General features: G+C 44.5%; 1 protein-coding gene across 5 annotated transcripts in view; it reads left to right on the plus strand.

Moving 5' to 3' along the window:
• Positions 1 to 25,627, plus strand: part of LOC143293810 (calcitonin gene-related peptide type 1 receptor-like) — a 317,054-nt gene that overhangs the window by 267,986 nt on the left and 23,441 nt on the right. For 4 of the 5 annotated variants that reach the window (XM_076605076.1, XM_076605075.1, XM_076605078.1 and 1 more), the window contains 3 exons: positions 5,272 to 5,316; positions 19,326 to 19,476; positions 23,404 to 23,554. In XM_076605076.1, the coding sequence (XP_076461191.1) occupies positions 5,272 to 5,316; positions 19,326 to 19,476; positions 23,404 to 23,554 (347 nt within the window). The remainder of the gene's footprint in view (positions 1 to 5,271; positions 5,317 to 19,325; positions 19,477 to 23,403; positions 23,555 to 25,627) is intronic. The other variant, XM_076605079.1, reaches the window with a different exon arrangement.

Raw genomic sequence — 25,627 nt, forward strand, 5'->3', positions numbered from 1 at the left:
ATACACCCTCTTCCACACAGCCGGAATTGTAGTTGAGATAATCCGGACGGGTATTTACCTGTCGTGACAAATGTCTGTTGCTGCTGTGATTGAAACGTTGGTGTTGGTGGCTGGCACATACATCACGATCAACGACCAGCTTCACCACCCCCAGTGTCTGCACGGAAATCAATCAATCTCCAGTGTCCCTGCACAGGGTTCAGACCGGGTGTCAATTGATGTGGTGTTTTCCGCACTGCTCCAAACAAGCCATGTGGACACAGGGAGAGCAGCGTGCTGGCTGTTTATGTGGCGGCCGATGTTTTGGCCAAGATGGCCTTGTTTAGTTCAAGGGTGTGGAGTTGTACTGGTGTCTGTTCACAATACAGTACGACACGACACGACACGACGATACGATGCGGTGCAGCAAAGAACTGATGATGCTGCAAAATTAGAATGGACTCCCAAGAAACACCAATGGTCACAGACAATGCGCGTTTCTTCTGATGCTGTCACCTCAGCAGCTATATAAGGCTCACATATCAAGATGTCACCGTGTATTTATGTTTTTAAGAACACACGTACACGCACACACACACGCCTCACTAAGAGGGTAGGTATGGGTAATTGCGAACGATTCGTTTACCGCCCCACTTCGAAGCGTTTCTAACAGTTCATTTCACAATTTAACGTCTTCTTCGACCTTTTCCTAATACCTCAGTGGATATCCATTTCAAAGAACCAGTCAACCATCAGCTATTTCTGGCTGTTTCCGCACTATTTCTTCTCTTCGCGAACTACTGCCGACCAAGGTTACAAACGTGCTCTCAAAATCCTAAAATCAAGGGAAGCAAGTTGTAGGACTTGAACTTCGACACAGTTTAAAATATTTTTATTTTTTCGGATATGTTGAATGCGCATCAGCAGTGCTAACAGAATTTTAGAAAGCATATTTGTGACAAATCAGGACGTCAGCTTTGACAGGTCTCTGCAAAATATTTTCGTTTGCAATTAGACCGTAGGATATTTTGACGTGAGTCTATTTGCGAACTATGTTGCAGTTACTGAGCACTCTCAAAAGGGTGTGTTTGTGTGCGGTGTGGGGTGAGTGTGTTTAAATGTCTGTTTGTGTTCCAATAATATGTTGTCTAACGAGTTAAAGACCTGCTTCTGTTTTAATTGTCTACATGTACACAAAGTCATCGTTCACAATTAGACTTGCCCGTTCGCATTTACCCTCAAGCACCCCTGCTATTTCAAAGGTCGACAAAAAGTTTTTAAAAAATGAGCAGACGAACTTTTCCTGGTGCAACCAGTCGGAGAAAGCCTTCAAAAACAAAAGAACTACGTTTGACTATCGCACGACATGTAATCTTTACAGTACACACGTTCAGCTGGTCGCTTCGACTGCATCGTTCGTAATTACCCATACCTACCCCACTGTTCTCCCCTCTCTCTCTCTCTCTCTCTCTCTCTCTCTGTTTCTCTGTGTCCACCTTTGTCTGTCTCCCCTTGCCTGTGTGTATGTCTACCCACCCCCTCTCTCCCCCCCCTCTCTCTCTCCCTCTCTCTATCTCTCTCTCTCAACAATGTTCATGCTATTGATATGTTTATCCAGATTACATCCCCCTTCCAACCCCTCACCTGTCTCCCAACCCACTTGCCCCCTTCCCTTGTGTTTGTGTAGCCTTGGGCCGATGTACAATAAACCACCATTTTGTCTTATACTCTGTGTGTGTGTGTGTGTGTGTGTGTGTGTGTCCAAATTCCAACTTTGCTCCTTTCGTGAAGGACCCAGTTTAGTCAGGGATAGGAAGTGGCAGCTGAGGCAATTTAAGGAGGCTCGTAAACATCTGTCTTGACACAGAATTACCGACCTAAAGTAAAAGCTTTTCTGGGATCCTCAGAATTGACCACCACCACCCCCTCCGCCACCTCATCTCATCCCCCACCCTCCCTCGTTATCCCACACACACACACACACACCCCTCCCCCCTGTCGTGGAATGACACCCCTTACGAACCTACCAATATGACCCCCCGTTTAAAATTCGATGGACTCAGTTTGGGGAGGGGGGGGGGAACTCAAACTGAGTCCATCGAATAATGACCCAACGGCCACTACCCCAATTAAGATAAAATAAAATAGATAGTAATCATCACCATCATAGATGATTCAGAAGAAAGAAAGAAGCTCATGAAGCAACAACAAAAACCAAAAACAAACCACAAAACAAAACAAGCCACAAAACAACTACCCCCGTTTATTAAGTGGGGGCGGGGCAGAGGAACTGCAAAACGTATTACCTGGCAAAAAGACACAAAAATGGAATGTCTAGCAAAAAGACACACTGATGGATACAACCTTGACCTTTTTTTCTTTCTTTTTTTCTTTTTTTTTTTTTTTACATGAATTTACAAAGCGTCGATGTTCTGGCCAGAACAGATCACTGTCATGGAAAACGTTGTTGAATGAAAATTGGATGAACAACGAAAGTTCTGACGTCTTACCGTCTTTCTTTTGACGGGATTTCTTTTCACTGTGACCAATCACTGTTCTAAGTTTGCTGAAGACTGTGCAGAAGACTCTGTCTCTCTCTTGCAGGCAGATTTTGATTTTCCACAGGGACCACGCTGCTCCTTTATCCAGTCACAGGACCAAGTCTGAATGTAATAATACACGGTCTCCATCAGTTTTTATTCTATTATGCCAAATGATGACATTGGCCTTTGACCTTTCACCCTGCTTACCATATCACCATAATGGTGGGGGGGGGGGGGTGCTTTAAAGGGCTTATTCATACCTACCATTTTGCCGACTTTGGTTCCTGTGCCATTTGTAGAAGCCGAGAAAATGCCAACACACACTCGCACACACGCGTGCACGCGTGCACACACGCACACACACACACACACACACACACACACACACACACACACACACACACACATACACACACACACACACACACTCACACGCACGCACGCGCACACGCACGCACGCGTGCACACACACACACACACACACACACACACACACACACACACATACGCAGACGCACTAAACACAGTGTTATTACATAGACTCACTTTGTTAACACAAATGACTAAAAAGATTTTTTTTTTTTAATACGTCAGGTCTGCATAGGTGTAACAACTGTCAACAGAAGGGGGCACCACCTTCCTGTGTAGACACAGGGGATATGAATACTGCCCAGATGGCCGTTAGAGCTATGGGACATTTTAACACAGCATTGTTGTTGACTCGAAATCCAACATTCGTGTTTCCAAATTTATAATCATGATATCAACGAAGAGAGTGAGCAATGGTGAGCCTGGCAAGAAAACAGCATGTTCATTGGTTGGGGTGACGTTTAAAACATGTTTGTTTGTTTGTTTTTCTTCTACATGATTGTTACTTCCTCTTGTGAGTCTTATCAAGGGAGTATATACCAAAGGGTAAGTCATCAAGAATAATAAAGAAAAATATGATAGATACATAAATATTTTTGTGTGCGTTTGCATGTGTGTGATTATCAGGATTATCTTTTTCGCCTTTTTTGGCCCTTCGCATTACTATTGCTTTTCATCTTTACATTTTTAGACACCTTGATTTGAGGAAGAGAGAGAGAGTAGATAGATAGATAGATAGATAGATAGATAGACAGACTAGTTAAACACTACGGATATAAAGCCCCAGAGGTGTGTAATGAGTGCGAGCTGATTTCAATAAACTGGTCTGGCGCTGGAAAGTCAGTAGACAACTTAGCATCTCCAATCACGCACAGTCAGTAAATTGGTGCCAGAGGAGAGGTACGGAGAGAGGCAGAGGAGGGAAGTGAGGAGCGAGGGAGGGCGGACGGAGTAATTCGTCAGCCATAGTCATATGCAGCGACATCTGAGCGACCCGTGGGGCAGGGGAGAGGGGGTTGGGGGAGAGGTAACTAGTTTAACGGCGCCGGGAATGGGACGACGGGCAAGGAAGAGACCTGTGTGTCTGTGTCTGTGTCTGTGTGTGTGTGTGTGTGTGTGTGTGTGTGTGTGTGTGTGTGTGTGTGTGTGTGTGTGTGTGTGTGAGAGAGAGAGAGAGAGAGAGAGAGAGAATCAAATTGTTTGAAACGTTTAGTAAATTTTAACATTAGGAGAATACTAAATCAGCAAAATATGGAAACAAAGTTTATGAGCAATCCACTATTAGTCTTACTATGTGTGTTATTAATTGACGAATTTCATGAAAGGTATCAGTCAACTGGTACGACTTTAAAACATTTATGTTCACCATTGCAGAAAAATCGTGTTGTAAATATTGATTTGATGAATGTTCAGAAGTACGTCCAGTACACAAAATAAGAAATCAAACCTTTAGATAGCATGTAACAATTATTGTGTTGTGGTTACTTTAGACTGCTGATTTAGGTGAGAACAAATAAAAGGGAAACACATTTGACATACATTACGAAATTAATGTAATTAGTTATCAATTTCGTTTTATGGTGTTATTCTATTTTATTTTTGATTATTTGCCATCTGTGAATCTTTTTCTATTTTTTTGTATTTTAATTTCTTCACTTTTATTTACTTTCCAAAGGCCTGGACAGCGCGTTGAGGCTATGCTTAGGTAAGAAACATGCTCCACTTTTTTAAAACAGATGTGATGTAACGTATATGGTTAAGCCCGCGCACTCTGACGCCTCCTTGAAATTGAAACTAAAACTTCGTTTCATCTTGAAATCCCAAGACTACAGGGTATAGCCACTGTACAGTAAACCATGATTTGTGGATATCGTTTTAGAAAAGCACACCATTGCTCACTTCAACGAACATGTTAAACTTGAAAAACTGTGCACCGTATACAGCTTTTCTTTTAACTGACAGTAATTGATTTGTATTCTTTTGTCATTTGTGTTAATCCCTGCATTAATCAGTGTTTAAATTTGTTTTATAACTTTCCACGCGTGCCTATATCTTATTTATCCTCAGTACTTATTTCCTTTAGACATTTATCATTATGTGTTGCAAGATACTGTGTATATTTTAATTTCTCATTCGGTCTTTTGTTTCCAGTTTGTTTGTTACATGATATTAAGTTTTAGTGTAAAGCACATCAGCTGGATACACTATTCGAAATGAAAGTGTGGCTTCGTAATTCACTATGAATTCTGTTTTGATATTGTTACTTTAAACAAAAAATTCTATCAACATCATCATCACCATCATCGCCGATGCCTTCTTTTCCTTTTTATGATTATCATTATGACCTCTGTGCTTGTACTGCATGCTCTTCTATCTTCAGGAGTCCGTGGAATGTGAAAGCTCGTGCCGAAATCAGCACCTTTCGGTAAAATCAGCTGTCTCGGTATTGTACACTCTAGCAGTTATTCAGCTCTGGCGTTTTGTGACCACTTTGTGACCACTTTAGCTGCTGTGTTGTCATTGTGTGACCAAGGTATGACCATTGTATGACCACTATATGACCAGGGTATGACCATGGTGTTACTGCTGTGTGTATTGCTGTGACCACTGTGTATGTATGCTGTGGTGTGCGTTTCTTGTGTTTACCTGCACCAGATGGGGGCGTCGCTTTAAATTGTATTACTCTTCTGTTTCTTTCCTCTTTCCTTCAGTTCATGTTTTTATTACATTACATACACAAAAGACACGAACTTATTAACTAAAAACAATATACACGTGCACAAATATATGAAATATTTAGATAAGAACACACATTGATACACACGGTAATGCACTTTGGGGAACGTTTGTGAAGGTGCAAAACGTGTTTCCACAATCGTTTTTCGTTACATTTTTATTTCTTTTTCACAAAACTAAGCACCTTTATCTAAAAATATGGGCTCATTGGTCATTGGTAGTCATTTTATTTTTATTTTCCTTAAATAGAAACGTGTGCTTAGTATGAAAGTTACACTGATGCATACATCTGCCAGGACCAGCAAAATGATGTACTGGAACATAAATGTCAATATACTGTGAGAATTATAATGGATCTCATTCATCCAAAATAGTAGATTTCTTAAATTCGCTTAAGGCATAGAAAGGCTGTTGCGTTTTACAGTCAGTATGAAGATATTTATTTCACTGTCTACAAATGGTCACTTTGTTGGTAAAATCAGCGTCCACAGTGACTGACTTCATTGTGCATTCCTTTTATGCTGTCATTACATTGCATCGGTAGTCCGTGAAAACATATGATTCAAAGAATGCGAAGAAAGCCGCTAAATCTTATTCAGAGAATGATTTATGCAAAGGCCTTATCACATCGCGCATGATGTCTACGAACTACCAAACAAACAGATCTGCTTGATTTGAGCTACATGGTTTGTCACCGTTAAAATTCACACGTATATCTACTACGCTTGTGTGTCTGATATTGACTTAGGAAGAGTTATTTTCTGGATTTTGAATGGACCAATCAGAGGCAACCTTTGGCGATCATTTAGAGAGAAAAGTTCGTCGTTTTTGAAGATGAGCGTGCGATTTCACGGATCTCCATTATGAGTAGCCTTTTTCTCGTTCGTTCCGAAGATATAATGCTAAGAGAGATTCCAACAGACTGGATAGAACAGTCAGTGACAAGATATAGTGCTAAGAGAGATTCCAACAGACTGGATAGAACAGTCAGTGACAAGATATAGTGCTGAGAGATTCCAGCAGACTGGATAGAACAGTCAGTGACACGATATAGTGCTGAGAGATTCCAACAGACTGGATAGTACAGTCGGTGACAAGATATAGTGCTGAGAGATTCCAACAGACTGGATAGTACAGTCAGTGACAAGATATAGTGCTGAGAGATTCCAACAGACTAGATAGTACAGTCAGTGACAAGATATAGTGCTGAGAGATTCCAAAAGACTGGATAGTACAGTCAGTGACAAGATATAATGCTAAGAGAGATTCCAACAGACTGGATAGAACAGTCAGTGACAAGATATAATGCTAAGAGAGATTCCAACAGACTGGATAGAACAGTCAGTGACAAGATATAACGCTAAGAGAGATTCACAGAACAGTCAGTGACAAGATATAGTGCTGAGAGATTCCAACAGACTGGATAGAACAGTCAGTGACAAGATATAGTGCTGAGAGATTCCAACAGACTGGATAGTACAGTCAGTGACAAGATATAGTGCTGAGAGATTCCAACAGGCTGGATAGTACAGTCAGTGACAAGATATAGTGCTGAGAGATTCCAACAGACTGGATAGAACAGTCAGTGACACGATATAATGCTAAGAGAGATTCCAAAAGACTGGATAGAACAGTCAGTGAGAAGATATAATGCTAAGAGCGATTCCAACAGACTGGATAGAACAGTCAATGACAAGATATAATGCTAAGAGAGATTCCAACAGACTGGATAGAACAGTCAGTGACAAGATATAATGCTAAGAGAGATTCCAACAGGCTGGATAGTACAGTCAGTGACAAGATATAATGCTAAGAGAGATTCCAACAGACTGGATAGAACAGTCAGTGACAAGATATAATGCTAAGAGAGATTCCAACAGACTGGATAGAACAGTCAGTGACAAGATATAATGCTGAGAGAGATTCCAACAGGCTGGATAGTACAGTCAGTGACAAGATATAATGCTAAGAGAGATTCCAACAGACTGGATAGAACAGTCAGTGACAAGATATAATGCTAAGAGAGATTCCAACAGGCTGGATAGTACAGTCAGTGACAAGATATAGTGCTAAGAGGGATTCCATCAAGGTGGAAAGCGTTGTCAGTGACTTTAGCACAATGGTCACCCTGACTTCAGTCACACAACTTTCAGTTCGACAAACACTCGTTTCTGATGGTGAGCAAAAAAATGTTATTTGGTTCAATATATGTAAGACACCGCCCCCCCGCTCCCCGCTATTTACCCCCTCCCACACCATTGAGATCTGGAGACAGTGAGGGCCAGGGCAGCGTGTTGATAGCAAGTGGTTCCAGTGACGGGCTGGAGTCCAGAAGCGATGCTCAGTGGTGGCGCCTTGTGAGGACAGGTCCTCTGACCGGAAGTCGAGCGTGCAGGCCAGCTGCGTGCTACTGGTTGCGGATGGTCTGGTCGGAGACATGCGGCACTCCATTCAGTGCCTGGACTGTGGATGAGGCTAAAAGGAAGCATTTTTGGCACTGGAACTTATGTATTCAAATCCGACTCGACAGACTGCAGTTTTTCTGGGTAAGAGCCATGGTGTGAGTACACAGTTCTTCGGCATTCCTTATCAGAAAACATGACTGCCATGTGAAGCACGCACAAAAAAAAAAAAGACACTTTCACCACAGGCTTTACAATTTGCACGTGCAGCATTCTCTGCGTGCTGCGTCCTTACAAGTCACTTGACAAGTGTAATCGTATGCAAGCCATACCCAACCTATTTGTATAGTGCAGTGATATTACATTGCATTCTGAACATTGTTCCGTTACATTTTTGGAACAATATATATATGGGGACCAACTCTCGGCTTACATCACAGATTGACATGAGTTTACACTTGGGCCAACAGTCAAGTGAGAGCTGTATGATCAATGGTTTCTCCGCTGCATTGGGAAGTCATTTACAGCTTAGTCTTTTGTGAAGAACTATGACGTTTGGAGGCAAGATTGCACTGGCTCTTGGTGCTGCAGCCTTGGGGACTAGTTGGCCTTTGGGAACCATCCCAACGCGGACTGTGCTAAAACCCTCTTGGCCGCGAGAGTGGGGATGTAACTTGGGCAAGACCCATTCCACTAAACTCAAATTCAAGCCCAGATTCTTTTCACAGCGGTTCTTTTCAGTGGACTTGAATGATTGTATTCAAAACAGATAATTTACGGTTTTTGTCCGTTGCATTCTGTCACTTTCCTCTGGCTCTGTGAAGCGCTCGTCAAAATACCGGTGGACGTGGAAGTTGACTGAGACAGGGTTCATACTTGTAGTGGATTTTTCTGTTTCGTTTCCAGTCTTTAAAAGCCCCTTTAGAACACACAGGATTAAGGTATCAAATTTCTTCATCCGTTTGACATGTATACATACGCTTTTTTCCTGTGATCCACTGTCGGAATACAGGCTTGATGTTAACGTTTTCACTGACTAAGGCACTAGTGTTTGACATGTATAACGACACAGAGAATGAGACAGGACTGTGACATGTATAACGACACAGAGAATGAGACAGGACTGTGACATGTATAACGACACAGAGAAGGGACAGAACTGTGATATGTATAACGACACAGAGAATGAGACAGGACTGTGACATGTATAACGACACAGAGAATGAGACAGGACTGTGACATGTATAACGACACAGAGAATGAGACAGGACTGTGACATGTATAACGACACAGAGAATGAGACAGGACTGTGACATGTATAACGACACAGAGAGGGGGGCAGAACTGTGACATGTATAACGACACAGAGAATGAGACAGGACTGTGACATGTATAACGACACAGAGAATGAGACAGGACTGTGACATGTATAACGACACAGAGAGGGGACAGGACTGTGACATGTGTAACGACACAGAGAGGGGGGCAGAACTGTGACATGTATAACGACACAGAGAATGAGACAGGACTGTGACATGTATAACGACACAGAGAGGGGACAGGACTGTGACATGTGTAACGACACAGAGAGGGGGGCAGAACTGTGACATGTATAACGACACAGAGAGGGGACAGGACTGTGACATATATAACGACACAGAGAGGGGACAGAACTGACATGTGTAACGACACAGAGAGGGGGGCAGAACTGACATGTGTAACGACACAGAGAGGGGGACAGGACTGTGACATGTGTAACGACACAGAGAGGGGGGCAGAACTGACATGTGTAACGACACAGAGAGGGGGGCAGAACTGACATGTGTAACGACACAGAGAGGGGGACAGGACTGTGACATGTGTAACGACACAGAGAGGGGACAGGACTGGTGTGGTGCTGTGTGTCGTCCTCTTGGCAGCCACTTGTGTCGTGTCCACATGCTTCTGTCACTGCTCTTCTGTTTGGCACCAACTGTCTGGACGTTGTTCTCACTGCCAATCCAGTGATCGATTCTGTTCCTACAGAGCTTATACTTCTACACATTTAGTTAAAAATTATCTTTTGTTTAATATTGACAGACACTTACGATTCATATCAACTCGATTTAGATTTGGCATTTCTGAAATCAATTTGCACAGGAATCGCTATAAAAATATTAATCATTTAGAGAACCTGTGCCCTTTGTGCAAAGAGTCAACTGAAGATGAAGTTCATGTTGTTCTGAAGTGTCCTGTATTGCATAATATTCGTGTAAAATTTATTTCAAAGAAGTATTATGAACGCCCTTGTTTGTTTAAATTGTGTTTATTGATGGCATCATCTGATGATGGTGTCATAAGAAATCTCGCATTGTACTTATATGAAGCTTTTAAGTTAAGAGAAATAGTTTGTACTAATTTCCATAGCTTAATTGTGTAAGCAGTTGAATGCTTATTGCCAGTTACGGTAATGTATACATATCTAGTTATCGCCTCTCATTCATGTGGGACTATGGCCGTAATGAATAAATCTTCTGCATCTGCGTCTCTCTCTCTCTCTCTCTCTCTCTCTCTCTCTCTCTCCATTCTTCCTCCCCTCTCCACGTTTCTCTGTCACCTGTCTCTCTTTGTTCCGCCCCCTGTCACCCGGTCTTTGTCCTCAATCCCTCTCATATTCGCACACACACCTATTCGCACAAACATCCGTTCACGCACACACACACACACACACACACACACACACACACACACACACATACACACACGCGCGCGCACGCGCGCGCGCACGCACGCACTCGCTCCCCCCCCCCCCACACCCCCCCTTCACACACACACACACACACACACACACACACGCACGCACGCACGCACGCACGCACACACACACACACAAACACACACACGCACACACACACACACACACACACACACACACACACAGATAGACACGCACGCACGCGAGCTCTCTCTCTCTCTCTCTCTCTCTCTCTCTCTCTCCCTCTCTCTCCTAACCCTGTTCTCACTGACGGGCAAAAAAAGTGAGCAGACGTACATTAGAAACACATTTTTTTACTTTATCCCTGTCGCTGTCAGCGATGTAAACATGTCAGCGTGGCAAAATCAATGACGAGAGACAGACAGGCAGACTGAACTATTACACAGGTTGTTTCACATCCTTTTTCATAAACATAGCAGCCTCGGTCGTCTCATAGGTGCTGACAAGGTTCACCTAAAAAGAAGAAAAGATAGCCAGTTATTGTTACTCATTTACTCCGTTCTGTTTGTGAAGATAACGCCTCCAGCAGCACTCTCCACTGCTGTCTGTCCTGTGCTGTCTCACCTGGCTTTCCCAAAGGCCTGCCCCCTTCATTTCTTTGTCACCCCTTCTGCGCATGTCTCCCTTGCTCTTTCTCGCGCCCTTCTCTGTCTGGTGTCCAGCGAAGGGCTACTCCTGGAAGCACATCTGGGGACAAAATAAAGACGTGTCATATCCAGCTACATCTTCTTCCTTTGATCTCAGTGGTGATGACCAGCATGGAGTTTTAAGCAAATCAGCATTCTGAAGATCAGAAAGATAATTTGGTGAAGAACCAGAGAAAGCGTGAAAGCAATGTGTGGAGAGTTTATCTTCAGCCCTGAACTGTATCGGCAACCAGTGGAGCTGTTTCAGAAGAAGCAGAACCTGATCACCTTTGGGGCATTTCAGAACAAGACAGGCAGCTGAGTTTTGAACTTTATGCAGTTTATGAATAATGTACTGTGGAGAACCAGCAAGCAGACAATGACAATAATCCATTTCTGAGAAGACAAACACACAAATGAAGAGTTCTGGCTGCGTCAACAGACAGGAAGTGACGAATGGAAGCAGCACGGTTCTATGTATGCTGACTTTCATGAATTAGAAACATGCCAGTCCATGGAGAGAGTAACACCAAGAAGATTTTTTCCATGATCTGTAATGTCGGTTTGACCTCCACGGATAGAAGTGTGTGTTGTAACTATGGAAAGATGACATTTCAGACTTGATCCACAGTGCTTCAGCTTCACTTTTCTCATCCTTCAGCTTTAGTTTGTTTGTGCCCATCCAGGTTTTTAACTCGTGAAATGCCTATCTATTATGTCTGTGCTTATTTGTTCTGGGAGAGCTGATTTCTGCATCTGTGTCATCTGCAAACCCGTAGTGACTGATGGAGAGTTCCTTGAAAATGTGGTCTAACGACTGTGTGTAGAGAACAAAACAGGCCCCAGTACTGAACCATGTAGAACGACACACTTAAGACAGGATGGTACTGACCTCGGGCCTTCCATCACAACTGTTTCAGCCCTGTCAGACAGGTATGATCTGCACCATGATGGAGCTATCACTTGTGCTCTTGGTGACTTTCCAGAATTGTGACCCATACAAGAGTGTGCGGAGAACATAGCTCGCGAGCAGTCAGATGGTGCCAGTCCTCCGGATGTTTCTGGGTGAAGCAAAAGTCTGTCTGGTTCTTCTGCAGAATTCTAGTCTTGATTTCTGCTACTGCATCACCACCCCTTTCTTTATTTCTTCTCTCTTTTTTTTCTTTTTTTTTTTCTTTTTTTTTTTTTTTTTTTTTTTTTTTGAAGGGGGGGAGGGGTCGTTGGGGGGGGGGGGGGGGGTGATCTGTTTTCGTGACAACACCATGGCGACTCCAGGGGAAAGCTGGGTGTTTGACACCTGATCAGTATACACCTGACCTTTCCCTTCCTCATGCACCAGTCCTTTTCTGGAAGTGATGGTGCCTGAATATAATTATCTAGTGAAAGCTATATCATGGGTTCTTGCCTCCCTCCCTCTCTCTCACTCGCTCTCTTTCTGTCTCTCCCTCTCTCTCCCGGTCTAACCCCATGCCTCTTTAATCTTCTTCTCTCTCATTCACCCTCTCTCCCTAATCACTTCACACACACACACACACACACACACACACACACGCACGCACGCACGCACGCACGCACACACACACACACACACACACACACACACACACACACACACACACACACACACACACATGAGTGAAAGACAGACAAACACACAGGGGAGGGGGAGACAGTAGAAGAAAAAAAAAAAGATAAGAAAATCCGTTCGCATCATCATAGCTCCTTTTTATCCGGATGTATCCATGTAGAAAAAGATTTCCAGGTGACAGAATGGTAAAGAAACTGAAAGGTCATGCCATGCCAGGTTGTCAGTGTCCTGTGTCGTTGTATGTGTACAGTGCTTTTTACTCAAAGAGAAAGATATCGACTGATCTCCGTCATAGCACTATGCTGTTCCCTCTCCGGGTCTGCTTCATTGTCAGCTTCTTTTTTTTAATAGGTAGGAGGGTGGAGGAGTTGGAGGGGTCCTCAGCGGGAGAGGAGGGGGGAGGGGAGAGAGGAGGGGCCAGGAGAGGTGAGGGGGGCAGGAGGGGGTGGGGTGTGGCAGGGGTGCGAAAGATGAGTAGAAGATGAGTGAGAAGAGGGTAAAGGAAGGAAGAGAGGAGAGCAAGACAAGGAAGAGAGAGAGAAGGGGGGAAGAGAGAGAGAGAGAGAGAGAGATAGAAGGGGAGGTGGGGGGGGGGCAGAGAGTGGCGGATGTGGGTGGTGGGGCTGGGGGTGGGAGGACATATGTATAGTAAATCATCATCATCATGGCCTGGCTTCGCTGACGAAGATCTAGGAAGGGCGTTGTCCATGTCTGATGCAGGCACGCTCATGGCTGACAAGGCCAATGCGGGAAAAGCAGAGTCGGCCGCAGCGGTTGCAAGGGAAAGTCTGGTCTGGGTTCGCGGCTGCAGCGTCATGGTCCTCCTAAATCCGCTGGTGCCTACTATCGCCGAAGAACATCTCCCAGAGAGTCAGTGTGGCTTTAGAGCCAACAGAGGCACCACTGACATGGTCTTCGTTCTCAGACAGCTACAAGAAAAATGTCGGGAACAGAAAGATATCGACTGATCTCCGTCATGAATTAGAACTGTCTTAAGTGTTCCTGCCTCGATGCTGATAGTCTTTGCCTGCTCCAGGACCTCGACATTTGTGATGTAGTCACTCCAGTGGATGCTGAGGATGGTGCGAAGGCAGCGCTGGTGAAAGCGATCAAGCAGTCGTATGTGGTGCCGGTAGGTGACCCAGGTTTCGGAGCCATACAACAGGGTGGGCAGTACAACAGCTCTGTACACGCTGATCTTGGTGTGGGCCTGTAGCCGCCTCAGGTTGAATAGGCTGCCATCAGTGCGGTATCTAATGAAGATACCGTCGTCGTCGCCAAGATCTTCAGTGGCCTGTTGGAGCATCATGCTGAAGAAGATCGTGAAGAGGGTCGGCGCGAGGACACAACCTTGTTTCACTCCATTTCCAATTGGGAAGGGCTCCGAAAGGTCGTTGCTGTGTCTGACCTGTCCACGCTGTTCCTCATGTAGTTGGATGACCATGACCGACTTCAGCTCTGTCTCACCGATGTTGATGTGAGGAGCGTGGAATTCTTCCCGTGGGGCAGGCTGGTGGAGAACTTCCGTCTTTTTCAGACTGACTTCTAGGCCGAAGAGCTGCACAGCCTCTGCGAAGCAGGATGTTATACGCTGCAGGGCCGCTTCTGTATGGGCGACGAGGGCAGCATCGTCGGCAAACAGAAGCTCTCTGATGAGTTGCTCCAGTGTCTTGGTGTGGGCCTGTAGCCGCCTCAGGTTGAATAGGCTGCCATCAGTGCGGTATCTAATGAAGATACCGTCGTCGTCGCCAAGATCTTCAGTGGCCTGTTGGAGCATCATGCTGAAGAAGATCGTGAAGAGGGTCGGCACGAGGACACAACCTTGTTTCACTCCATTTCCAATTGGGAAGGGCTCCGAAAGGTCGTTGCTGTGTCTGACCTGTCCACGCTGTTCCTCATGTAGTTGGATGACCATGCTGAGGAATTTTGGGGGGACATCCTAGACGTTTCATGATCTCCCACAGAACTTTTCTGCTCACGGTGTCGAAAGCTTTCGTGAGATCGACGAATGTCGCATACAGTCCTTTGTTCTGTTCCCGACATTTTTCTTGTAGCTGTCTGAGAACGAAGACCATGTCAGTGGTGCCTCTGTTGGCTCTAAAGCCACACTGACTCTCTGGGAGATGTTCTTCGGCGATAGTAGGCACCAGCCGATTTAGGAGGACTCTGGCGAGGATCTTGCCTGCGATGGAGAGCAGAGTTATCCACCTGTAGTTGGAGCAGTCCGACTTTTCTCCCTTGTTTTTATACAGGGTGATGATGACTGCGTCACGGAGGTCCTGTGGTAGTTTGCCTTGCTCCCAGCAGCAGACAAAGAGGTTGTGGAGTTTGGAGTGTAGTGCTGGGCCTCCATTCTTCCACGCCTCCGGCGGAATTCCGTCAACCCCTGCTGCCTTACCACATTTCAGCTGTTCAAGAGGAAGCATAAAAAGAACTCGGACTGAAAATTACGTCAAGTATGACAGTGTAACATTTTACGTCACGTACTACTTTGACGTAGTTACACTAATTACGTCGCTGAGGAAGGTCCGAGACCGAAATTTTCGTTCTTGTGCAAAAGGCTTGTTTGTTTTTTCTTTTATATATATATATATATATATATATATATATATATATATATATTTTTTTTTTTTTTTTTTTTTTTTTTTAAGGAATTTTTGTTTAATGTCCCGTCACACATATCGGTGATTGAAGAATGTATATATATATATATGTGTGTGTGTGTGTGTGTGTGTGTGTCTGTGTATCCCTTTCCCCTGCCACCGTTAAGGACCACTGGGGAACTTGTTCCTGTTGGCATGGTGAAGTGGTGCCGAATACCTGGCCATACTGACAGCTGTCTGCAGCCCGTGTAATGAGCACCACTCTTTTGTTGTTGTTTTTGTTTTTTTTGTTTTTTGTTTTTTTCGGAGGGGGGGGGGGTGGTCTTTTGTTTTGTTTTGTATTTATTATATACTCGTTTTGACTCACTTGTGTAAACAAAGTGAGTCTATGTTTTAACCCGGTGTTCGGTTGTCTGTGTGTGTGTGTGTGTGTGTGTGTCTGTGTGTGCGTCCGTGGTAAACTTTAACATTGACATTTTCTCTGCAAATACTTTGTCAGTTGACACCAAATTAGGCATAAAAATAGGAAAAATTCAGTTCTTTCCAGTCATCTTGTTTAAAACAATATTGTACCTCTGCGATGGGCACACAAATTTTTTTTTTTTTAAAGAAGCCAAATTATATGCAAACTGCATTTACTGTTTTTTTGTGTGTTTTTTTTATTCTCTAAACTTGGCACTTTGATCTAATATTCTGACACAACAACAAGAGCAGTCATTTTTATCATTTTTTGTTCAGACAGGAACTTCTTTTGCTAAGCATGGAAGTTATATTTATTTTGTAAAAGTTTTGCTGCAGATAGTAAAAAAGGGAAATTAATCTGTAATTAATGCTAGGGGACTTAATTTGCTTTAAACTGATCTTTCTCATCTTAAACATTACATTTTGAAATCATACTCAATACATAAAAAGCTTGTGTTATTTACTCTAAGTGTACAGGGCTTTCACTATGTTCATTCTCCCAAGTGGTCTTTTTCGGAAAACACTAAAATCAATATGACGAGTGGACTTTATAGATCTATTGGCTGAGCCCTGAAGGTCATGGGCAAAAATCAATTGGTACACATATTTATACATATTCAAAGCACGTGCTCATATTCTTCGCGAACGCGAACGACGCCATTTTGTTTCAAGTTGTTGACATGCCCGTTCAATCCTATATTCAATCGACAATACACAATAACATTTGATGGAAAGTTGGAGAATACTTATTCAGAGAAAGATTTGTGAATGCCTCATCACTTACTGGATTATGCCCCAAACTGCCATAAAAATATCCACAGCATCAGTCGGAATTCACAGTTAAAAATTGTAAACCATGCGAGTTAATACCCTTGAATTGATGAAACGAAAACATTTCCAGTCTTGACTTTTCTCAAAATGAACTCCTTTTCACTTCATACGACGTTTAGAAGTACTTGTACTTGGCTCTAGTTTAACAAAATACTTAATTTTCATATCAACTTTAAAACTATAAAACTAGAATGAACATAAAAGAGAAATTGAATCGACCGTGTCGTACTACATTCCCGGCGGGTGTAACTAAACTTGTACATCTATCTAGATCTAGAGAAAACGGCTAAATGTTGCAGTGTGATTGCGGTGATAGCCACGTCTCCTTTACCGCGGACTTAATTCCCCCCCCCCCCCCCCCCCCCCCCCCCCCCCCTCTTAAAGATTTTTTGAATGCCCAAGATACACCAGAATAATATGATTTAAACAGCGTTCTCACTGCAGTATACCGCAATCGATTTATCGTCCTTTAAAAAAGTATGTTCAAATACTAAATTTTAGAACGTCAGTTAAGGAGCCACGATAGTGTAATGGCTAAGACAGTTTCTTCTCACCTGAACACGCGGGGTTCGAATCTGGTTAGGACTTTTCTTTTCTTTTTTTTCTTTTCTTTTTTTTTAACCCGAAGCTTTATAATAACAAATACAGAACACATTTTAACGATTAGATTTTTTTTTAAGTGTATCACAATTGAGTCTTGAAGGCCTTGCCTCTCTTGTTTCTTTTTTGTAACTACTTTTTATTCATATTTTACGTTACATTTTTCATTTATACATGTATACATACATAAGAAGAGAAAAAAGGAAAAAAACAAACCTACACACACATCCATACACACATTTATGCACACAAAATTAAGCAAACACACACAAATTTTACAGTAGCACGCACGCACGCACACACACACACACACACACACACACACACACACACCTATAAAAAAAAAATAATAATAATAATAAATTAAAAAAGGGGATTCTGGTAGGAGTACCTCACATGAACACTGATATACATATAAACGTCAGACACAATTCTTAAAATGTGGTAGGTCACAGTTGAGGTGCTGCTTTGTACTTTCACTTCCATGTTTTTGCCATGAAAAACAGAGCTGCCTTGTTGTATACACCACTGACTACCTGCAGGCACGTTTCGAGCTGGTCGTGGTGCACGGTGCCTGAAACAGCCGTTTGTGTTCAGTGACAGGCCAGTGGTTGACCTTTTCTCTCTTCTTCTTCTCCTTCTCCTCCTTCTCCTTCTTCTTCGTTAGTTTCCTCTCTCTCTCTCTCTCTCTCTCTCTCTCTCTCTCTCTCACACACACACACACACACACACACACACACACACACAACACCGTTGTGTGTTTGAGTGGCTTGTTGTCAAGTACTGACTGTACTGTTGTACGTAAGTTATGTCTGTGACTGGAACAAAGCGATTGAGCTTTGAGACATGACACAGACAGGTGCTCTTCGACGTGACGTCACAGCTGACAGGAGACAAGTTGTCAGCCATACTGGTTGTGGACTAATGATGAAGTGATATTTACACTTAAAGCACATCGCTGAATTGTTACAGCAGAAGGTTTTTCAGCCAGAATGTGTGCATCTGTCTATTTCCATGACTTCCTTCCTTTCTGATCTGCGTGTTTGTGTGTGGGAGGGGGCGGGGGCGGGGGCGGGGGCGTGTTTGTGTGGGGGGGAGTTAGGGGTGTGGAGTGTGTGTGTGGGGGGGGGGCGTGTTTGTGTGTGTGTGTGTGTGTGTGTGGGCGTGTTTGTGTGTGTGTGTGGAGGGGGGGTGTATGTGTGTGTGTGTGTGGGGGGGGGGGCGTGTTTGTGCGTAGGTCTGTGTGTGAGTGTGTGTGCAGTGCCCACTCTGTCTGTCTGTCTGTCTGTCTCTCTCTCTCACAGACCTTGTGATTTTCTTTGCAGGGTTGTTGCTGCGACCTTGATTCATGTATTCATGCTGTTTTTGTTTTGTTAGTTTTCATGTTCTTAAACAATTATTCTGATGTGTCCCATGCCAATAGGACTGTGATGTCAATGGCATTAAAACATTTTTCAGTTCAGTTTCAGTTCAGTTCTCTCTCTGTCTCTCCCCCCCCCCCCCCTCCCGTACCAAATATCTGTCGTTGGTACTGTTATTGTTGTTACCATCGTCATCAGTAATAGCAGTAGCTGCAACAACACAGCAGCAGCAGTAGTAGTTGTTGTAGTTGTTGCAGCAGCAGAGACTGTAGTAGTAGTAGCAGCAGCAGCATCAGTGTCAGTAGTAGCATCAGTGTTAGTATCACCGATATCCTGAACAAGGTGACACATCAACCCACTTTTATCCCCATTGCCTGGAAAGAGTGCACACACACACATCAACATGACAGAGCTAGTGTAACGGTGAACCCCCACCCCCGCACCCCCCTTGTGCCACGTGCCCCGGGCAGGTCTCTGAGGAGCCAGCACCGCATCAAGCTGCACATGTGCCTGTTCCTGAGCTATGTCCTCACCAACGTGCTGATGATCCTCTGGGAGGTCATCGTGGTCAAGGACCGCCTGCAGACCGCCAGGGCCGCCTCCGTGCTGCACGTCAACTCGGTCAGTCCCTCTTCAGGGCCGTTAGTTGGCTGGTTGGTTGGTTGGTTGGCTGGCTGGTTGGTTGGCTGGCTGGTTGGTTGGCTGGTTGATTGGTTGGCTGGCTGGTTGATTGGTTGGCTGGCTGGTTGGTTGGTTGGTTGGCTGATTGGTTGGCTGGCTGGTTGGCTGGCTGGCTGGTTGACTGGTTGGTTGGTTGGTTGGCTGGCTGGCTGGTTGGTTGGTTGGTTGGCTGGTTGGTTGGTTGGCTGGCTGGTTGATTGGCTGGTTGGCTGGCTGGTTGTGGCTGGCTGGCTGGTTAGTTGGTTGGTTGGTTGGTTTTTGTTGTTCTTTTTGTTGCTGTTGTTTGTTTTGTTTTGTTTTCTGCATATCCAAGTCTTGTGGTAAGATGAAATGAATACGCTTGAAAGACAAGTAGGCTACATGCCACGTGCTAGAGCAATGTTTGCTGCCAGACAGGCTGTCACTCTGATACCAACTCCAACATACATGCACGCTCTCACAGGCTAAATGAACACACACACACACACACACACACACACACACACACACATGCGTGCATCATGCTCCGCTTCATAACCATGCTGGCCGTGTTGACATTGACGCCATCAACAAACATGGCCTCTGCAGAGAGACGAGAAGCTAGCAGCAGACACTTCGCCCCACACACTGCATGATACTGAACTGTGTGCTGTGCACCTTCACGTCAGACGTTGACAGGATCAAAAAGTACACGACGTGGATTGAACTGCAGCGAATCCCATGCCTTCTTATAATGAAGGAACAATGTACGTGATGTCAAGAGAATTGATTTATTGCCCAAGTCTCGTGTTCCAACTGTCTGTGAAAAGCGGGGAAAGAAACAAACATGAAAAGAGGAGTGCAGTATCATCCATTGAGACGTTACAAAGCACTGTCAAATGAAAGCGATGTGAAATACATGTAGCGCTCTCTGTCTCTATCTCTCTGTCTCTCTGTCTCTCTCTCTCTCTCTCTCTCTCTTTCTTAACTGGGAACATATATGGTAAATACGATGATTTGACATTGTAGAAAGTAGGCCGCGTGTATGTGTTGAATGTTGCAGACGCACTTTCTTTTCTGTCTCGTGATTTCTCTGCTCAGCCACCAGTGTTTGTAGCAAACTCAGTGTGTACATATAGACAGGCAGATTATTAGATATAATTAGATATAATTATATATATATATATATGTGTGTGTGTGTGTGTGTGTGTGTGTGTCCGTGTCTCTGTGCGTGTGTGTGTCTTTGTGTGTCTGTGTATGTGCGTGTATGTGTGTGTGTGTGTGTGTGTGTGTGTATGATGGAGAGAGGAGAGATAGACCAAAACAGAGTCATAGGGACAAGAAGCAAAATGAATGAACCAGCACCTGAAGACGATGGTGACAGCAGTGGCACAGGTACCAACACCTGAAGACGATGGTGACAGCAGTGGCACAGGTACCAACACCTGAAGACGATGGTGACAGCAGTAGCACAGGTACCAACAGCACCTGAAGACGATGGTGACAGCAGTAGCACAGGTACCAACAGCACCTGAAGACGATGGTGACAGCAGTAGCACAGGTACCAACAGCACCTGAAGACGATGGTGACAGCAGTAGCACAGGTACCAACAGCACCTGAAGACGATGGTGACAGCAGTGGCACAGGTACCAACACCTGAAGACGATGGTGGCAGCAGTGGCACAGGTACCAACACCTGAAGACGATGGTGGCAGCAGTAGCACAGGTACCAACACCTGAAGACGATGGTGACAGCAGTGGCACAGGTACCAACACCTGAAGACGATGGTGACAGCAGTAGCACAGGTACCAACACCTGAAGACGATGGTGACAGCAGTGGCACAGGTACCAACACCTGAAGACGATGGTGACAGCAGTAGCACAGGTACCAACACCTGAAGACGATGGTGACAGCAGTGGCACAGGTACCAACACCTGAAGACGATGGTGACAGCAGTGGCACAGGTACCAACACCTGAAGACGATGGTGACAGCAGTGGCACAGGTACCAACACCTGAAGACGATGGTGACAGCAGTAGCACAGGTACCAACACCTGAAGACGATGGTGACAGCAGTAGCATAGGTACCAACACCTGAAGACGATGGTGACAGCAGTGGCACAGGTACCAACACCTGAAGACGATGGTGACAGCAGTGGCACAGGTACCAACACCTGAAGACGATGGTGACAGCAGTAGCACAGGTACCAACACCTGAAGACGATGGTGACAGCAGTGGCACAGGTACCAACACCTGAAGACGATGGTGACAGCAGTGGCACAGGTACCAACACCTGAAGACGATGGTGACAGCAGTAGCATAGGTACCAACAGCACCTGAAGACGATGGTGGCAGCAGTAGCACAGGTACCAACAGCACCTGAAGACGATGGTGACAGCAGTAGCACAGGTACCAACACCTGAAGACGATGGTGACAGCAGTAGCACAGGTACCAACAGCACCTGAAGACGATGGTGACAGCAGTAGCACAGGTACCAACAGCACCTGAAGACGATTGTGGCAGCAGTAGCACAGGTACCAACACCTGAAGACGATGGTGGCAGCAGTAGCATAGGTACCAACAGCACCTGAAGACGATTGTGGCAGCAGTAGCACAGGTACCAACACCTGAAGACGATGGTGGCAGCAGTAGCATAGGTACCAACAGCACCTAAAGACGATTGTGGCAGCAGTAGCATAGGTACCAACAGCACCTGAAGACAATTGTGGCAGCAGTAGCACAGGTACCAACACCTGAAGACGATGGTGGCAGCAGTGGCACAGGTACCAACAGCACCTGAAGACGATGGTGACAGCAGTAGCATAGGTACCAACAGCACCTGAAGACGATTGTGGCAGCAGTAGCACAGGTACCAACACCTGAAGACGATGGTGGCAGCAGTGGCACAGGTACCAACAGCACCTGAAGACGATGGTGACAGCAGTAGCATAGGTACCAACAGCACCTGAAGACGATTGTGGCAGCAGTAGCACAGGTACCAACACCTGAAGACGATGGTGGCAGCAGTGGCACAGGTACCAACAGCACCTGAAGACGATGGTGACAGCAGTGGCACAGGTACCAACAGCACCTGAAGACGATGGTGACAGCAGTGGCACAGGTACCAACACCTGAAGACGATGGTGACAGCAGTGGCACAGGTACCAACACCTGAAGACGATGGTGACAGCAGTGGCACAGGTACCAACAGCACCTGAAGACGATAGTTGCAGCAGTGACACAGGTACCAGCACCTGAAGACGATGGTGGCAGCAGTAGCACAGGTACCAACACCTGAAGACGAAGAGCAGCGAACAGATAAAGAAAGAACAGAAGATAAACGGTAGAGAAGGAGGAAGAGGAGGACTGGTATAGCAGTCAGGTTTCGGCAGGTGATGATAAAATTCCCCCCTCCCCTCCCCCTCGCCAACACCCTTCATGTCACGACAGCGTCATGTCTTTCATCACTCTCAATCAACAGTTATGTTGGCGTGTGAAGGACTCGTGTGAAAGCGTTTCGATTCGTTTCTGGACAGGATTCAGCGCAAAATAGGTACCTCTATTATGATTTCTTTAATCACTATTGTTGTTATTGTCATTGTTCTTAATATCGTTATTGTTGTTGTGGTATGCTGAGGAGGAGGAAGACAATATGATGAAGATGATGATGATGGTGATGATGATGACGATGATGATGATGACGATGATGATGATTATGATGACGACGACGATGATGATGATGACGGTGATGATGATGATGATCATGATCATGATGATGACGATGATGACGATGACGGTGATGATGATGATGATCATGATCATGATGATGATGATGACGATGATGATGATGACGATGACGATGACTGTGAAGATGATGACGGTGACGGTGACGGCGCTGTGTCAGGTGGGGTGTCGCGTGCTGCACGCCCTGACGAGGTACGCGTGGACCACCAACTTCGTGTGGATGTTCCTGGAGGGGCTGCACCTGTACCGCCTGATGGTGCATGCCTTCGCCGTGCCCCGCTCCCTGCTGCCATTCTACATCGGCGGCTTCAGTCAGTCTGGGGGGTGTGGGGAGCGGAGGTCTGGGGGGGTAGAGGAGAGGGGGATGGAGGGGGTTGGGGTGGGGGGGGGTTGGGGATGGGGGTCGTAGAGGTTTGTTAGAGGTGTGTTTAGGTCTGTGGGGGGGGGGGGGAGGGGTTGAGTGTGTGTGTGTGTGTGTGTGTGTAGCTCTGTGTATATGGTTCTCTCTCTCTCTGTCTCTGTTTCTCTGTCTCTCTCTCTCTCTGTCTCTGTCTCTCTCTCTCTCCTATGCCACCTCTGATCATATTTTTACACTTGTGTCTATGATTAAAAAATGTTTGTATAGGGATAAGAAAAGTAAATTATATGTTGCATTTATTGACTATATGAAGGCTTTCGATTCAGTAGACAGAAGTAGTCTTTGGTTAGTCTTACAGAAAGTTAAAACGTCTACGAAAATGCTTCGAATGCTCCAGGGGATGTATAAATCAGTTCAGTGTTGTGTTCGCTGGGGATCTGAAATGTCTGACTTCTTTGACTGTCCTGCCGGAGTGAAGCAAGGTTGTTTGTTGTCTCCCCTGATTTTTTCTTTATTAATTACAGAAGTTGCTGAAAATGTGAACAAAAAAGGAAAGCATGATTTTCAGTTTTTACCTGGTCTACAAGAAATATTTTTGCTTTTATTTGCAGATACATTGCTTGATCTCATCCACACCCGTAGGTTTACAAAATCAGATAAACAATCTTGCAGAAACTTCGAAGTCTCTTGGCTTGAATGTAAACTTGAACAAAACAAAAATTATGGTGTTTAGAAGACGAGGGCATTTAGCAAAAGCAGAAAAATGGTTTTTGGATGGAAAAGAGATAGAAATTGTTAATAGTTGTAAGTATTTGGGATTTAGCTTAACGACAAAATTGTCGTTTGATATTGCATTGGAAGAAATAGCAGGAAGAGCGAAAGGCAGAGTGGTAGAAATCATTTAAACAATGTGGAGCCTTGGAAGCATGGAATACTCAGTTTTCTTTAAATTATCTGAGGCATAGGTAAAGCCTATGTTGTTGAATGCTGCTGAAATTTGGGGGTTGACTCGTTTTCAGTCTGTAGAAGCCCCTCATATATTTGCCTGTAAGTGTTTTCTTCGGGGAGGTCCCAAAACTCCAAACCAGATGGTGTATGGTGAACTAGGTAGGTACCCCCTATATGTTGATACTATGATTAAGGTAATTCGGTACTGGTACAAGCTACAAAAATTAGATCTTACCAGACTGCCAAAACAAGCTTATGAAATGAACAAAACCATAATTATCAGAAACGCAGAAAGCCAGCTCGACAAACACAACTGGGCCAACACGGTCAAGCATTGCCTAGATATATATGGATTTTCAGATGTTTGGTTGAATGGAGGAGTTGGAAACGAAAACGCATTCATACAAGTTTTTAAACAACGCATAATAGACTGTCATAAACAAGACTGGTCATGTAAACTATTTGAAAGTGATAGATACTCTACATATCGCTGTTTTAAGTCATTGTTGCAACCAGAAAAGTACATTTCAGACATAACCATTATTAAGTTTCGTACTGTCTTTTGCTAGATTCAGGCTAGGCATAAGTGATATAAATTTGCACAAAAGATACACAATAAGATCAAACTCCTGCCCTTTCTGCAACGCTGAAGAAGACGAACGCCATTTTCTGTTAGTATGTCCAATGTATCAGTTAATCAGGGAAAATTACCTCGTGAAAATATCCAGAAACATAAATGAATACACAGACTTAGCGTTACTTTTACAAAATGAAAACAGGCTCATGACTCGCTCTGTGGCAATGTATATTTATTACGCCTTAAAAAATAGAGAAGAAGAAATGACATGATTATATAACTTTTCAAAAAACCTTAAAGTTACTCAAGGAAATGTCACGAGCCAATAATCTTCGTGTACTTTTTCAGTTATGAAATGTTGTGTCCATGACATTGGTCCCTCCCCCCTTTATTTTCGGTATTTTGTGTGTCGCAATTGTATGTATGTACCTCCTTTGCAAACAGGCCGGTGGCCTTGCAGTAAAATATTTCTGAGTTCTGAGTCTCTCTCTCTCTCTCTCT

This window comes from Babylonia areolata, chromosome 19 (genome assembly GCF_041734735.1).
Source record: "Babylonia areolata isolate BAREFJ2019XMU chromosome 19, ASM4173473v1, whole genome shotgun sequence".
In the NCBI taxonomy this organism is placed as follows: domain Eukaryota; kingdom Metazoa; phylum Mollusca; class Gastropoda; order Neogastropoda; family Buccinidae; genus Babylonia; species Babylonia areolata.